Below are 18,126 nucleotides of genomic sequence, written 5' to 3'. Positions count from 1 at the left end.
GCTGCTGACTTCAGTGCTGGTTATCTGTGGCACAGGTACTGATGAGCAAAACAAAGCAACTGGCAGCACGCTAATGGCTACCTAGCAGACACTTTCCGAAGCAGCGTCAGTTATATTGTCCATGGGTGCCTAGGGGTAATGGACCTACGGACAATGTCCGTTAAATCCGAAATCCATTGTTTCGGGGTCTGCAAAATTGGTCAACTGTAAGAATAATAATAGCAATAAAAAATATAGCTGCATGCAGCAAAGCTGGGGTTCAGCAGCCACAGTGCACAGCATATGCCACTAAAAGTGGCAGATATGGCTGACCATACATAAATGCCAGTATTAGAGAATATGCCCTTGGACTGGCATTGTTTTTAATCCTGCTGGGTTCCTACCCATCCTTCCGCTAGCTCTGCAGGGACTAGGTGGTTGTCGGTTGAGTCACCGACGACTATCGGCTGGCGTGGGCAGGGGCGCCGAAACCCTGAAGTGGAACACGTCCACTCGCTACCCTTAATGCCAGTATGTTCTGGCATCTTCAGATTTACAGACCTTGAACTTGGCTATCTTTCTTGTTCAGTTTCAATTGGAAAGAACACGACTTCCAGGAAAGAATTCAATTAATATGTATATGCAGAAGTACACTGGGGTGTAGTAAAACACAATGAGAAAATAAATGCCTTGTTGAATTATACAAACTTTTAATCCACTGAGGACTATTACAGATTCCATTAAACTAATCTTAAAAGGATTATACATCACTTGTTAACATAACTATGTACAATATTTACAAACAATGAATCAGGAACATTCTCATGATACTTTTCATTAACACAAGCTTGCATCATCTAAGGTCAAAAATAAATCAAGTGGAAATCAACTGGACGGTTCCATTATATCATAGACAAGAATGGTCTTGCAAAGTATATAAACTGTGCATTAATGAGTTGCACTAAACTTCAATTAATCATGTGCAAGTATGTTAAAGAAGTTTCTGTTCACATAAAATTATTAATATCTCCAAGAAAAAAAAAAATAAAATCATTCACTTAAGCTCCCCATTTATGCTAAGCACAGGCAAGGTTGAGCATGGTAATTGACAAAGCAGTCCAGTTTTTACACAGGTACAGCATGAAACTTTAATGTGAATTATCCTTGAACACTGTTATAATTATGAGCCTATTATTGTGATTCAGTTGATGTCAGTATATATATGCTAAGGGTTCTTTGGGATAAATGCATCTGTACTATCAGCAGCTGAAGTCCTGTCCATCTCTTGTGTCTTTCTCTCCATGGACTTTGATTAGCTTCTCTTCATGGTGTCTATTCTTTGTTTTATTTGTGTGTGTTTTTTTTTCCTTTTCTTGCCATTTCCCTTTTCTCCTTTCCTATTTCTATTCATTACTTGTCATGTATCTTCGCATTATCAACTTTGATTTACTTGTTTACATTTTACTGGTGGTTTTACCATTTCTTGCCATCACATTTTTCTCCCTTCCCATTTCTGCTCAATTACTTGTCAGGTATCATTTCTCTGAATTAGTGTCATATGGTCTTTGACACCTGGCACTGGGAATCCATTATTCAGTTTAGTTCCATGGACAAAAAAAATTCATCTGGTGAACCTAAGGCAAATGACACTGATGACAATGAGTGCCCCCTTCAAAGTATACAGACCCAGGGCTAAGCTACTTAAGTCCAGAATATGGGAATGTTGGGTGGGAATGAGACACAGGTTAGAGCCTACATTCTTTATTTTCTCTAATGTTTTGGGCTACACACACTTCATCTTCTGAGACAGTAGTCCAAAATGTAAGAGAAAATAAAGAATTTAAGCTCTAACCTGGGTCTCTCCCACTCAGCATTTTCAAATGTTGTAATGGATCATCTACAGTCCAGAATATTTAAGTGTACAAGACCATTTTATTCCCCTGGTGGCTTTTTACATGGTACAAAAACCTCTGGTCACTTCTTGGATTCAAACTGTAGCATGCAAGCCACAGACTTTTCTGACCCAAGAGTTCTACCACCAGGCCAAATCAGATCAGTGTTAGCTGCTTCTGATTTATGAGGTGGATTGTCTAAGTCCATGGAATCACAAGCACATGACATGACAAGACTTTTTTCTGCTGACTGCACATGCAACAACATACATTTTTTTTTTTTTTATTCCCATGAAGTGCAGTTACCCACAGTAGTTCCTTTACACATCTAGAGGTAAAAAATAATGTTGCAAGTTTTGAGACAGTACGCTATGTAATCTCTCATAATTGATAGTTGTGTACTCTTACTATCACTCTCATGATCAAAACAACTCTTATTACTGCATGTATATTTCAGCTAATGCCAAATGATTCATCTGAGTGAGTCATGGGAGCCTGAGAAAGTTGCCAGGCCTTAATAATGTATCTGGGTTTGATGCTGCTCTGATGGAAAGTAAATGAACTACTGTGTGCTCTTTAACACCTGGAAAATTAACAAGCCTATGTACCGTAATTTAAAATAACTCCCACCATAAACCTCCTCAATGTAGACTTTTTGTATATATTCTTCCTACACTCTAGGCAATTTTACTCAGTTTAGGGGAGAGACTTCAAGCTAGGGGGATTTGACATGAAGAATTCTGTGAAGTAACTCTGTGGCAAGCTTGATAAACAGAGAAATTGACAGTTAGACAATAAATTTCTTTACCCATGGCACTTTCAGAGTTCCTCAACAGAGCAGTGTCATAAAAATAACATGAAGCACTCAAAGAACTCCGAAGGCACCGTGTGTCTAAAATCTGTATTCAATCCTCTATTCTCTCAATTCTGACTTTGGCACATTAGGAGTTATTCCACGGAGCTCTTCATATAGCATTTCCTGACCCCTAAACTACAAAAATTCTCTCCTCTGCCAAATAAAACTGTCTAGAGAAAAAATGTTGCAGAAACAGAATAAAAAATACACAATCTGATTTAAGAGGTTACCGTAACTGGGATCCGACATAAGTTTAATTTGACCTGGGATTAATCTTATAATAGCTAGGCTTGGAGTGAACAAAGTCTACACCTTGACCCAAAAGAATTACGAATACAGAATTTACTGTTAATCTATTGTATACACAGCTGTACATAAAATCCTTAGTGCATGAATCATGCTACAGTACATTAGCATGCTTCACCACTAATATTTAACTCTTCAATCCAATGACTGCTTAAATAATTCCTTACTACCTCTAGACAAATTTATTCAGCTTTGGAGAGACTTTTGCACCTGGAAAATCTTCATTTACCCCATTACTACAAGTCATCTTCAAAAGGCTGAATAAAATCACCCAGAGACGTAAAAAAAATAAATAAAGCAACAACACTGGATCAAAGGAATTTAAACAGATCTTCATATAATGTCTGTTGGTCATGTACACTTAAATATGAGTGCATAAAACTGAGACTTATTGACATACTAAACAATCTCAGATGATTGGGAAACATTCAAGCACACCAACAGGAGCAAACTGTTTGTGCAAGAAGTTCAAAGTATCACAGTTCATACTACAGACCATTACTGACCTTACGAAAGTTAGCTTTGTTTGACTTTACAAGCTTAAACTACTCTCATTCTAACACAAGACATGTCATACAGAACCCATAGTAAGTGAAGTACAGTCATAGCCCAAGATCATACACTGTAATGATGGCTACAAAAGTCTGCCTCTATGTGAGTGTTCAATTATATCTGGTTGACTTTATAGTGGCTAACATGGAATGCAAACAAAGGCAGCCACTCACCCTTTATCAGACAACCAGTACGAGGGCATTATGGTAAACAAGGAATGCTTCTCCTATACAGTACAAGTGCATTGCTATAATATGCATGCTAAAAACACATCCTCTGATCAAAAAGTTCTGATAATGGCTGGCACTCTGTTTTACTGAACATCACAAATGTACTTCTGTTATCCCTTTCAAAGTTCCCCCATCCTGCATCTACACACTTACTCCAGAATTCCTGACACTGATAGAAGCAATGCTGGAACTCTTCTTTCTTGATGCCCTTCAGGATGCACTTCATTTAACACTGGATGTCTTCATTGTACCAAAATTATGTACTCTCATCATAAGCTTCAGTTTGGGGAACAATCAGGAGTCATAGTAAGTCAGGTGAATAAGGTGGCTGTGGGACCAATGGAATTTCCTCTCAGACAAACAAATAAATGTTGGGTAAAGAGCACTGGATGAATAAATGGCATGATGCTTTCTTTTGTTCATCTGTGAGAATGCCTGACAACCTGGTAGTGATATTTCTTATATGCAAATCACCTACTGATATGGCCTGAACTGATCCAAATGAAAGGTTGGTCTCCTGTTCAGTTTCATGATATTGCTCACTGCTTCATTTCAATACACTCTTGCACTTATGTTGCAAGTTTCTGTTGCAGTCTTGCCAAGCTTGAAGCAAAATTTCTTGCCAGCATGTTGCTCTGACTGCAACATCTTCTGGTGTGCAGCAAAAAATTGAGTGTGGGAGGGTCACATAATTTACTCTTGCTCCTGCTAAGGTGTACTGGTGCACAGTATTGTGGTATCTGGTGATACAGGTATAAAGCAACCAGAAGAGTGGCTGATGTATGACATGAAGGGCCATGGCTGCTCATTACACACTTGGTGGGACCTTTATCAGAACTTTTTATCAAACTTCGTACAGACAATTTAGTACACCTCTTGTATGGAGGAAACAGTGTCCACAGATGAAATAGTGTCAGACATGGGCTTTGATACCACACAAGGGGATTACATTACAAGCAAATGGACAAAATGGATAAATAACATAACTACCGTATCTGTATGTACAAACTTTGGAGTTCTGTCTAAAGTATAAGACAACCAAAGGACTTAGATCACCTAAACTAACATGCCATTTACTTAAGCAATATACAAAAATTTATACATCTTCAGCCCTAACTCCCTTAACCCCATCAGCCAGAGGATGTAATTTTTATTTTATTCTTGGAATCTTCAGCCAAATTCAGCTTAGGAATGACTTCTATCAGTGAAAGGGCTAATGAAAGCTATACCCAACACCTCCAGCTCAAAAAGTCCATCAATAAAATCATCAGAGGCAGCAAGAATAATGGACTACAGTACGACATCTGATTACTGTACTTCAATCTGATGAGATTTTAACTTTTATCCTCACTAACCCTATGTGATGATATTCAGGCTAAGAAGAGCTTTTTGAACCGGTGGGGGTATGACACAGCCTTTATTAACCAGTTCACTGCTCAGGTGCTCTCATAAGCTGAATAAATTTGTCAGGTGGAAGGAAGAATAAATAAAAGTACTTCACTGGGCTGAGGGGTTTAACTTCACAATTTTATGGTCACAGTACCCAGCGGGGGGGGGAAAAAAAATGTTTACTAACAATCAAGGCTGCCTCATACTTACATTCTGTACAAATAAATTTATAATCCTGTACACACAACTTTATAACCCGAGGATGCAGCTCGCTTGTTATAACTTAGAGGTGTTTGAGAAGTATAGGCAGTACTCATTATAAGCTATCGATTTGTTACAAAATACTACAACTTTTTTTTTGTATGCCTGTTACTGTAATCTGGGGGACCTGGTATTTCAACAGGTGGCAATGAAAGTAACCCTTCTGCCTTTAATGGATGCATTGAAGTTATTTTACTCAACCCACCACATAACAGTTCAATAGGTGAGGGAAGGTCCAGTAATGAAAGAGTTGAAAACAGTTCCAGCTAATCTTCTGAATGCTCATATTTCCCTCACCTGAATAAAATTGTCTGGATTTAGCCAAACAAAATACCCAACTACATCCACAGCAGTGAAAGAATTAAAAGGCAATCTTTTCTGTACTATAATGAGGACTTAACAGCAAAAAAAGAACAAGCATAAAAGCAATGTATAATGGGGACATTGTTACAAGTAGAGCTGGTACTATCATGAGTATGAGTTAAATGACAATCCTCTGCCAGTACTGTGCCCTACACTCTGTATTTTGCAGTCATTTCCAAAAGTCAGAAAGCATCCTTCCAACTCCTACTTTTTTCTTTCTGTATGGTTCATATTGCAATCATGCATAAATATTTCATGTAACACCAAACACTGCCATAGCCAGCAAGGAAGTGTCAGTAAACTTTTGCCTATGACAGTACATCCTCACGTGTCAATTAATGCTATATCACAGCCAGACATCGTATGCTGAAGCTGGCAAAATTATGAAGTGTACAATATATTACTTTACACATTATCCACTGGTACTGGTCTAATCTCTGCATTGTCACTCCTCTGTACAGACTTAATAAGGAACTGTGACATACACTCCACACAATTCTGCTAAGAAAATGACTCTACTTGAGCCTGCAAAATACTGGTCACAATCCTTAGTGGCATTTCCAACACTCACCTAAGTACATAGACCTGGGCCGAGATACACAAACTTACAATAAATTTCATATTGTAACTGTGATTTATTTTTGCAAGGAGGACAAGAGAAGGAGAATACACAGCCTTCCATGTCTATTCTTCTCTCCACCAAAACAATTGCTGGTATTAATTACAAGACAAAAATTACTGTATCTAAAAAGTTATCTGGTTTTGCAGGAAGGATGAGGAAAGAAAATGCAAAATCTCCCCCTGTATATTATTCCTGCAAAAATGAATGTAAATTAAGGCAGAAAATTAATCTTAAAATATGTTCGTGAATCCCGGCCCTGTATTGCTGCTGCTCACCATAAACTAAAAAGTAAGCATTAGAAATCTGGATACACACACAGTCAGGGCTAAAATTATTGGTTCTCTCTAAATTCAGTCACTATAAAGCCATTAATAAACTCTTGTGACACTCTCAAACCCTAGCTATCGCCTTAAAAACAATTTCTTAATATAAAACTTTGGAATATATAAGTTAACCCTGGCAGCTTCAAATCTTTACCCACTTGTCAAGAAAATATATATATTGCATTCTTCAACATGCATCCATTGAAAATTAAGTACAAAATTATATATTTTTGAAGCCATATAAAGTGTACTTCTCCTTCACAATTTTTTAACGTTTTACAATCATGATTTATAAATCTAAAACTATATCATTCAAGATGCAAATAAAAACAGCATCAAAATTTTCTCAAGATGCATGCAGTAATCTTTATTTATTTATTTTTTTATTATATGCTGTGCTGTCCCCTTAATGAAAATGTGACAGTATATGGTACAGTAAAGAATACATACACACTCATCAGCCATGGTTTCTTGCCACCCTCTATCCCTACCACCAGATGGAAAGAAGACGTACTCAAGCTTTTATACCAAACAAAAATGTAGGGTCCAGCGTCCAAGTGGTAATTTAAACAGTTCAAACACTGTGTATTCTAGAAAGCATAGGAAACTTTGTAATACCAGTATCTCTTCCTTTGTGATTTCATTGCATAGTACACTTTAATAATATCTGGCACCTGTATGTTATTTATATCACTTAAATATAAAAAATGGTTTGCGTCAATAACACACAGGTATCAAAAACACCCAAAAGTTTAATATTTTCCTGAATCCAAGCCACCAAAAATATGATAAAGTTACTTGTGCAGTCTTGAAGAGCTTTGAACTATCTACAACAGATCTTTGTTTGGTGTGACAACCTAGACATAATTTTCCTCCCACCAGGGACCAGAGTAGAGGGTGAGCAGAAGCTATGACCCACGACATGAATGTACCCTGAAATATTAATCAAAGTAGCAGCTGCTAACTTACATAAGCTAGGCCATGACCTGTCTATTCAAAAGCCACTATTTGAACATACACTGAAGACAGATACAGAAAAAAAAAAAAAGGATTCTATCTACTGCCAGATGGCCAAAGCCTAGAGTTCATCCAGGGTGGCCCAACAAAAATGCCTCAGTACCCCTCTATCATAATCTTCTTTCACAGCAAGCATTCCTCCCTTGTATACTCCACTTTCTACCTCACTCACAAACTCTAGATACCTTAATCTTGGAGGGGGCAGTTATGAACAAATCACTTTCCTGTCACCCAGCCCCTTTCCATTAAGTGGCTTTCTCTCCACATCACACTGTTCTCACTTACACACCTCTCTACCCTCTTCATCCATTTAATCTTGTATACTTATCCTCCATCACCTCATTCCTATATACTCTGTAGTTAATCGCTCACTCTATATTTGTTGCAATCTACTTCACCTCATTGTATACTCTTCTAATCAAGCTCTGATGCTACAATGTCTCCAATCTACCTCATCTTATTCTCCCACAAGCCTCACTCTAATGCACTCTCGTGCTAGCCATTCACTCTCACCAAGGAAGGTGCCTGAAAGCTGATTTAAGCTACACGATGACTAACAGGGACTCAAAGCTCACCATAAAGGGTTACAGATGACACAAATGATAAACACCATGCATTAGCAGCAGAGAGGCAATGGAAATGAGGTCAGAACAGAAAGATGCCAAAGCTCGGAAGGTGGTACTGGAGGAGGAACCAGCAGATATACTGTGTAAGAATCAACCTCGTATTCTAAATGGTATAGACGACATCATTAACACCTATTCCCTTGTGATTTATTTTGCATACAATACTAGAATTACACCTTGATGTTCTCTTTTATGTTATTAATATTATTTTCATACTGACGTAGTTTGGATTTTAAAAATGTAAGAGGATTATGAGGGGTAAGGTGCGGAAGATATCACTGATGATCAGGTATTAGGAAATGTCAAAAGCCGTTCAGAATGCGACCCTACTGTATATATGAAGAGAGATTACCAACACCCTCATCTCTGGCTTAACCCTCTGTGCTTCGGAATGCCTTTTTATTATTTATTCTTTTTTTTCCTACTAATACCCTGATGATTTTATTTAGCTTCAGAAAGACTCTTTGAACTAGAGGAGTTATACAGGGGGGCACATAAACAATACTCCTCTTCCACTCCACTGGGAAATTTCTTGAATGTTGTGGGAACAGTTTAGTCAGCATTAAATGTATCAATGAATATCATGCATCATATATTCATTTCCTGTGCCCACTGCCACACCCATCCCCACACCAGCAGACTGGGCAACAGGATACCAATAGCTGTGTTTTAATCGAAGTGCTATTTATGTACACTACCCTGTATATATTCTTAACACTCCTTCACAACAAGAGCCCTATCATTAAACTGAATAAAATCATCTGGCAGGAAGAAAAAAAAAAATGACAAGGCTACATGGGGCTGAAATGGCAATAAGTTACACTCGGATGTAAAAGTCCATTCATCTCTCCTGTTTTTCTTTCATGGTTAAATCTATAAATGCTTGAATGTGGGACAGTGGACAAATAAGCGTATCATCATCCATCTCTGGGTAATAATATGCATCTCTGTTTACTGTCATTCAAGCAGCTATAACTTCAGCAATGAGAGAGGCAAGAAGGGCGAACACAACTTTATATCTGACTGTACCTGTATTATATAAACCATATTACAAAGACAAAATGAATTGGTCACCTACACCACTGTGAGAAATAATTTTGAAAGGCCGAGCACAGCTTTTCATATGTACGTGAATAATATAATGCAGTTCAGAAAATCACAATACAACAGGAGGTGACATACATAACAAGGTCTATTACTTTTCAAATTACAAAACACAATAGATGTAAAATCACAAGAAGTTAACAATGATACAAGGGCTACAAACAACTGTACTGTACCATGAAAATAACCGTAATAATAAAAAAAAATTATAGACATCTCTGGGTCACATTTATAATGGACCATAACCAACTTACAAGATAACAAAAATTTTCATAACCGGTAACCGTTGTTGATAACTGTTATTTTTCATATTTTTCCCCTTTAATAGACTCCCTAATTGAATGTGAAACGTTTGGTAATTACATGTATTAAAGCAAAAGTATATACAAGCATGTCAAACACAACCCCATCAATTATGTTTTTTTCTCTCTCTCTTTCACTTCTATTCTAACCATCTCCAATTTTCCTTACCTTATGATAAGTTTTTTGAACAGATGGAGTTAGAGCTTCCAGTAGTCTTCATCAGCACCTCTATCACAAGACATCTCCCACAGGATGCAGAAACTGCTTAGTTATGGTAAGAATACACCTCTATCAATTTACAGCCAGACACCTTAATCCAAGAGAGGGTGGACATCAACATATCACCTACACGTCTCTGAATCCTCTGCCACAAAGGTTTCCCTCCCTTCACTGAAAATCCTGCTTATTCATATAACTCTGCACTTCATCCTTGTGCCCCATCCTCGGTGTCTATCCACATCACTCACATACAACTCGCGTAGACTACTCTACTCAATTTCTCATTCTCTGTTCTTTCTGTATGGCTAAACCATCTCAAGATACTTTTCCTAATACAAGTAAGTGAAGAAATACATACTTTGAGTGAAGGAGTTAGGCTTGGCAGAATTTATAAATACGACCCTCAGATCACATGGGGGAGACGAAGGACACGTGTGCTATAAATACCACAGCTACACTCTTTGATTGCCGTTATTTCTGCTTGACCTCCAGCAGTTGAGGGTAGTTCTCCACAATGTTAAGAAGAATCCCGTCTATATATGCACGCAGGTGTTGGTTGGCCTCCTGTGCATCCTTCAAGTTTTTCTTCAGCTGTAAAGGAAAGCACAGGTGTTAGAATGATTTGAATTATTTACAGATGGGAGATTAGTGATTAAAATAATGATTTACAGGAAGAAGTCTGCATATCAAAGTGGAAGTTTGTTTTTTGCAAAGATTTCTGAAGAGAAAATGCTGATGAGATCATTCCCAACATTTTCATTACTGAGCAATGTATGTGGACTTTTGACACAAAGAAAAAAAAAAAAAAAAAATGCCAGCATTACTTGCTCTGTTGTCAGCAAGTGATCAAATTTTACAGTAATGGAAGAAAATTAAACCAAAAACAGAATGTTGACAAGGCCACAGTAATAGAGCTGGCATCAGAAACTGATAATAAGGCATTAACATCACAGGATACAAAGTACTTTGGTGTTTCACTAAGATAATGGATTGCTGTAGTTTTAATTTTCACAAGTCTATATCATATTCACAATACACTTACTTCAAAATACTATAAAATGTACAGCAATGGCAACAAAGCAAGTGAACACTTAACTTTGGTAACTTGACAAAAAAAAATATTATGTGCTTACAAATTACAGTATTTACTTGGTCATATATACCGTACTATCAAATCCATGGAAATAAATAGACTACAAGTTACTCCCAGAAACAGTGGCTAATGATTTATGAAAATATAAATAAAATAAATATAAAGAAATTAATAAATGACCTCATACAAAAAGATTATTCATACACAAACAACTAAGATGAACTTTGCCACACAAACAGTCCATCAGTCATGCAAAGCAGAGGTGCATGCTGCAACATCAGTAAGGAAGTATATTTCATGCAACACGCATCTCCAAAAAATTTAGTATGATATCAGGTCAACCGTTAAAAGAATATACAGAGCAATACTGGATTTGGAAGAGGAAAAAAAAAATACACATACTGTGGTACACTATTCTAAAATGTATACACCTTTCCTGAGTAGCCTAAACCTGTTATAAGAGAATACAATCCTAATATTAGTGCAGGAAAGCAGGGTCAAACATGGATAGCATGAGCAGGACAGTTCTGTTATTCAGAATGCAGGTAGGAAGCAAAGGAACACGCAAAATTATTAACTGAGCAGTGCAAAACCAGTGGCTTATAACAATGGTCATTCAAAAATTATTCGGCAACATCACTGTAAAATCAGGGAATAAAATCCTGTCAGTCTTTTTGGCTGTACATGAACAATGATCCAGAACCAATGAAGCTGAGATGGACACATTGCAATATTTCCTCAAAAAATACTGTACTGTGTTGTAAGAGGGTTTTAAGGGAGAAACTGGGACAGGATGGAGAAGGAATGGAGGAGATAGATACAGGCAGAGTGCAAGGGGCACTTGAATGATGAAAGGGTGTATGAGGTAGGGGGAGGAGGTACGGTACTTAGCAAATGAGTGTGATATCAATTAAGATAATGCTGCAATGTGTCTACCTCAACTTCACTGTTTCAGGTTCACTGTTCATGTATGGCCAGGAGAAATGACAAGACTTTATTCCCTGACTGTACATGGGTAGGAATGACTAATTTCACACCCATGTTACCACTGCGTAAGTTATGAACACCATTTAGAGTTGGTTTCAGTGAGGCTTGAGCAGAGCAGAGCATGCCACTAATCATCAAAACATTCTCACAGTACCTTTTCCACTTTCTCACTGCCATAGAGTGCACCCTAAGAGAAAAATAGAAAAGTGCTTCAAAATCAATGTGCAGGAAACAAAACTACAAAAATGTGACACAAAACTGCGATGCTGAGACTGATAATTTTCATAATGCTCTAACTGGTCATTAAACCTACAGAATAACTGTCCACGTTATTAACTGGTTGTTCTGTACGTTATTTCAGATGTTATATTGTTGTCATTTCTCTGTAAACAAACATTTGAAATTTTACATATCTCAGGAAAGGAATTAAATAAATCTTTTAAATCTCCCATTAATTCTTGTGGACAATATTATGGGTACTAATTAAACTCTATTGAGCATGAGAGAGGGCTTAGGACCTGCTAAAATCTTATGCTTCAGTAGTAACCGCTCTAGGAATGAATTTAGTTTTCAGTACAACGGATGGTCAGTAAATAGAGCGTAAATATGAAAATTCTTTCGAAACTTAAGTCCTGATCTGCATGAATTACTACAGTAATAATATATTGTGATTCCCACTGCAGTACTTTCTGTTGGCAAGTAATGAAGAGTCAAGCTATGTAATTACCAATAAACTGCTATTGGCAATGCATTACCTGTGTTTTTAAATGCCTCCACAACAATCTTATCGGTTTACCTACCATGCAACATATCTGGGTTATCTGTCTGATGAATTATGTCCAGCCCTAGAGTACACTTTTCAAATTATTATAAAAAATACTTGCACTGACAGCTGTTTCTAGCCTTTATCAAAAAGATATACAGTATATCAAGTATAATTTGCTGATACTGTAATACAGAATTATCCTTGTATCTCCGTTCTGTACAAGTACAGTACAGTGCAGCACTGCAGTCAAACTGTACACTAAGTAACTCATACACTCCTTACTTCAGTGTATGATTAATTCACACTAAAACTTTCACTCTGCTGCGATACTGACTTAACAGCCCCCATGGTTCCTCTCATTAACTGCCATTACCTCCCCAGCACTATATAAAGCTGTCTTCGAGGCTAGACAAGGCTTTACACATTCACCAGCAGCTAAGCACTACTAGAAGCTAGACACAAGTACAACACACACATCATTAAGCAGGTTATGGTACTGAATTCAAAGGATGTTAAATGCAGTTATCATAACAATTTCAGGGTCTACCAAATGATGCCTAAATGTTATATGGTATTAATGATCTTGCCTTTAAATGTTAATTTAAACCAAGTACATACGATGTTGTCTCAATCTCCATTCAGGTATCTACTGTACATTAAAGCACTTACTCCTGCAAATCAGTAACATCATACACATTGTATATGGCAAAGTATTTTTTTTTTTAATACTTCTCATTACAACAGTACAGCTAGTAACTCATTACACTGCCTCTCTACCTATTTAACAACTGCTACCATTATCACTGGAACTAAGTGGCCTAGCCCCAGGACCCTACACTCCTAAAGAGGTAATAAAAAAATGGATGATGGATGGATGGATTGTAGATCAGCAGTTCATCTGAAGTGCTTGCACCAACTTAGTGAACTAACTAGGATGAACGCATCATTGTTTTGATATGCTTTCTTTAATGTAACCCTTTTTTTTTTTTTTTTTTTTAATATGGAACTCAATGCTATCTGCCTTAACCTATCCTGAATAAGCTGCAAATATAATATCTCTATAAGATTCTTTATGATTCAGCACCTCCTCTTGTACTCTCTCGACTGCTAATATGGTGCCAATATATTGTACGGTGACATGGAGGTGATGTGTTTCTGGCCGCCCCTGATGGGATTAAGGTGTCTGGCAAATAGATAGATACAGTGTATATACATAGATAGATATTGTATTGCAATATTCCTTATAAATGTCATAATTAAATTTTAGTTTACAAATTTTTAAATGCCTGGTGGTCTACTGGGTTAAGGCAGTCCAACAGGAAGTGGCCCATAATGATTTGTATCCAAGGGGTCGATGGGGTTTACTGTCCACATAACATCACTTACGGAGAAGCAACAGGTCACTCTCACCTTGACTGTCTAAACTAAGCAACCGAATTTCATGTGTCTACACTTCTGATGAGGCAACAGAAGACCGGATAATAGATTCATACACACACAAACTGACAAACAAATCCTTACCTCTTCACTTGTCATTGCTTCAAACTCTGCCGCCAGGGAGTTGTTATTTGTGGCTGTGACAAGCGTTCGGCCTTCCTCCAGCCGTGAAGTCAACAGCTGTGCTTGGAGATCTTCAATCTGTTCTTCTAGATCTGTAGCAAGAAGGTGTGTGGTAGTGGCTATTCCAACAAACATGAGTCATTTTCAGCACAATATTGGAAATACTTTCCTATAAATCTTTTTGATCACTAAACACATTACTATGATACGCTAGTAAACTCAAGATTCTGTTGGCTGTTGTACCCTCACCTGTACTACAACAGGTATAACTATCTCATAATTCAGTGTCATTTTGCCATTATTGTAATATCATTCTTCATTTAACACAACAGATGACTCAATAAAAAACAGTTGCTTCAAGTGGCACTGCTTTTGCACAACACAAGTCTCTGCTAGAATGATTAGCCTTACATACTGTTCCACATTTTAGAATAAAAAAGTACTTTGTGAGATGGAAGAAAGGCAACCTGATGGAGGAGAGGACAACATGGAGTTGATTTACTTGGAATTACCCCCTTTGGGATTAAGGCATCTGACTACAGAAGGATAGATAAATAGACAGATGTTACATAAGAAGTTAGTCAAGTATATACAATACATAATTTCTCTTACTTTTGTTCTCTTCCCGCAGTGTCTTGATGGTGGCTTGCAGTTCAGATGTGTTAGGTGCCTGAGGTTCAACACTGGGGGCACGCTTCCTGGCAGTCTCCTCTGCTGTTCGTAACCTCTCTATCTCACAACGCAGCTCCTCGATTACCTGTCACCAGAGGGAGTATATTAACTGGTTATTGCTATACTTTCCTCTCCATTTTAACTTAATCTAAAACTGCTATCTTGATCAGAAGACGCAGCTCTTCAATTACCTGTAAGTATAGGAAGTAAACCAACTGCTTACTCCTCTACTCAGACCACTTTAACTTGGTCTATCTCTTCAACTTGAATAGTGAACTGTAACAAGAGATGAACACTAGAATATGGGGACTTATAACAATCACTCACTATATTGTCGAGCTCATCTCAAATGCCAACTTGTGGACGGATGCATAGTATTACACACACTACAGTACACATATACCAAAGTACAGTACTGTACAATTCTCTACACTTGCAGGACATTACTACTAAATATAAATTCAGCACAACAGAGTATCTTCTATGAATCATCTCACACTGACCTGTGAACTCCGCTCTCTCTCCACCTTGATCTCCTCCTTCTCCCTCCTTGCTAATTCCACCAACTTGGCATTCTCCTGGTGTAGTGCAGAGGCTGTGAACTCTGCCTCTGACACTCTATCCTCCAAGCTCTCCTTCTCCTTGTGTAGTTTATCATGCTGGGACTTGGTTCTCCGACTCTCATCCTCAGCTGCTGTCTTCTCTTTCTCTAAGCTGGATAATCTGCAAGCATGAAAACTGGTTAAGTGTCACTTGGCCAAGAAAAGACTATCATAAAGTGACAGAATGTGCAGGAATATCAATCTGGCAAGGAAAATGAGTAGTAGAAGAGATACAGTAGTCGAACATACTGTCTTTGTGTCCCAGACTGTTCAGTATCACTATAAAGTACCCAACCCTACACTTCCATGCATTTTGAATTAAATGACTGAAGAATCTGAAAATACCTCTCCTTGTACATATCTGTCAGTAATGGTTAGTACACCTGACAGCAGTGTAATGGCTTTAGAATGCATCACATGAAAATCAGGCATACCACCCTTTCTGAGATAAGCAATGTTCATCTCATTTCTAATTTTAGTGAGGGTGTACAAGACAAAGTAATGGAAAAAGAAACATTAATGGTCAGAGAAACATACCAACCCCTCTATAAAATAAGGAATTTCAACCACCCGAAGATAGTGAATACAATACGGTAGGAAAAGAGATAATATAGTAGGTGAGCTTTTCGTCCCCAACTGACAGGACAATTATACTCTGTCCACTTTAACCAGGCAAAAACTTGTCATCTCTCTCTATCATGAATGCTGAGCTGTAACGAGAAATCAACACTAGAATATGGAGTTAGTTATGAAGCAGTGCAATGGAATGGATGTAGCGTCAAAGTGTTGTCTTACTCTGCCACTGAGCTATGGGAAACAAGCTGCAAAAGGACAAAAACCCGCACCAAGTTAAAGCAAATATGTAAACTATAGGTCCTGGCTGTGGGAAATATATTGCAAAGGACGAAATACCCTGCCAAGTTGAAGCAAACGAACTATAGATCCCTGCCACTCACTTGATGGTATAGTTTTCGACGGTCAGCTGCTTCTCCCGCTCGATGCGTGTGATCAGCTCCCGGTTCCTGCGCTGTTCCTCCGCCAGCCGCTCCTCGTGCCGCAGCTCAGCCTCACGCAGCTGTTCCTCCAGCATCATTAATCTGCGGACAAAGCACAGAAAGTTAAGCAAGTAGGAAGTTAGGTATGAAGTTAGGCATTGAGGAAATCAGGTATGGAGAAAGTTAGGCGTAAGGCAAGTAGCTATTAAGGAAGTTAGGTACAGAGGAAGTTAAGTATGAAGGAAGGTACATATGGACAGTTAGGTACGGAGGAAGTTACATATGGATGTTTAGGTATGGAGGAAGTTAGGTATGGGGAAAGTTAGGTATGGAGGAAGTTAGGTCTGGATGAAGTTAGGTCTGGAAAAGTTAGGTATGGGGGAAGTAACGTCTGCAAAAGTTAGGTATGGGGAAAGTTAGGTCTGGAAAAGTTAGGTATGGGGAAAGTTAGGTCTGGAAAAGTTAGGTATGGGGGAAGTTAGGTCTGGATAAAGTTAGGTATGGGAGAAGTTAAGCATGGATGAAGTTAGGTGTGGATGATGTTTGGTCTGGATGAAGTCAGACATGAAGGAAGGTAGGTACGGATGGAATTAGGCACAGAAGAAGAGACAGCAAAGCAAGACGGAACGAAGAGGAGAGGAGAAAAAGGAGGGAAATGAAGGGTACATTACAGAAGAGAAAAGAAGACAAGAGGGGAGGGGATGGGATGGGAGGGGAGGGGAGGGGAGGGGAGGGGATGGGAGGGGAAGGGAAAGGAAGGGAGGGGAGGAGAGGGGAGGGGAGAGAAGAGAAGAGGAGAGGAGAGGAGAGGAGAGCTAGGGAAGGGCAAGAGAGAGAGAAGTTAAGGGAGAGGGAGGAGAGAGTTCACAGGGAGAGAGAAGAGTGTGCAAGGGGAGGATGTGGTAAATAACGCAGGTCTTAAAACAGATAGAAAGGAAGAGGACGGGTCGAAGTAAAAATTGGGGAGGGAATGGAGGGGAAAGAAAGAATGGTAAAGGAGAGAGTGGAGGGGAAGGAAGGGTGATATGTGGTAAAGAAGGGGTGGGCGAGAAAAAGGGAAGTAATGGAGGTGGGAAGAGTGAAAGAAAGGAAAGGGGAAGGAGGGAAGAAAATGAGTGGGTGGAGGAGGGGGAGGAAATGAGGGAGAGGAAAGAGTGAGAGGTTGGGTGGGAATGGAAGAAAAAAAATATCCAGATCAAATGGGGAAGGGTGTGGGGGATGAAAGAGCTGCAGAACGAGGCACAAAAATCAATCAGTGTACAGTCGGCATCAAGAGTCCCGTCCCCTCTCCCTACAAGGACTCTGAAAAAGGGTGTGATGGACTTGCAACAAATGGCGTTCATGAAACTGATCTGTTGCCAAATGAGAGCACAGGATCAAAGGACTAAGTTAAGAAAATGTGCAACGCG

At 38.6% G+C, this 18,126-nt stretch overlaps 1 protein-coding gene and 1 long non-coding RNA gene across 2 annotated transcripts in view; both read right to left on the bottom strand.

Moving 5' to 3' along the window:
• Nucleotides 1-656: 656 nt before the first annotated feature.
• LOC145390064 (uncharacterized) overlaps nucleotides 657-18,126 on the bottom strand; it is a 258,037-nt gene continuing 240,567 nt past the window's right edge. Inside the window, exon 2 of the long non-coding RNA XR_013895604.1 lies at nucleotides 657-1,826. This is a non-coding gene — a long non-coding RNA (uncharacterized LOC145390064). The remainder of the gene's footprint in view (nucleotides 1,827-18,126) is intronic.
• LOC145411118 (rab11 family-interacting protein 4B-like) overlaps nucleotides 9,981-18,126 on the bottom strand; it is a 144,641-nt gene continuing 136,495 nt past the window's right edge. The window contains exons 10-15 of the mRNA XM_080281198.1: nucleotides 16,679-16,819; nucleotides 15,624-15,843; nucleotides 15,061-15,205; nucleotides 14,410-14,540; nucleotides 12,277-12,309; nucleotides 9,981-10,633 (exon numbers count right to left, since the gene is read on the bottom strand). Coding sequence (XP_080137324.1) covers nucleotides 10,514-10,633; nucleotides 12,277-12,309; nucleotides 14,410-14,540; nucleotides 15,061-15,205; nucleotides 15,624-15,843; nucleotides 16,679-16,819 — 790 coding nt within the window. The 3' untranslated portion in view covers nucleotides 9,981-10,513. The remainder of the gene's footprint in view (nucleotides 10,634-12,276; nucleotides 12,310-14,409; nucleotides 14,541-15,060; nucleotides 15,206-15,623; nucleotides 15,844-16,678; nucleotides 16,820-18,126) is intronic.

Source organism: Coenobita brevimanus, chromosome 1 (assembly GCF_032717465.1).
Source record: "Coenobita brevimanus isolate Jiangsu-jjx chromosome 1, ASM3271746v2, whole genome shotgun sequence".
NCBI classification, from domain to species: Eukaryota; Metazoa; Arthropoda; class Malacostraca; order Decapoda; family Coenobitidae; genus Coenobita; species Coenobita brevimanus.
This window is presented reverse-complemented; position numbering and strand designations above follow the sequence as displayed.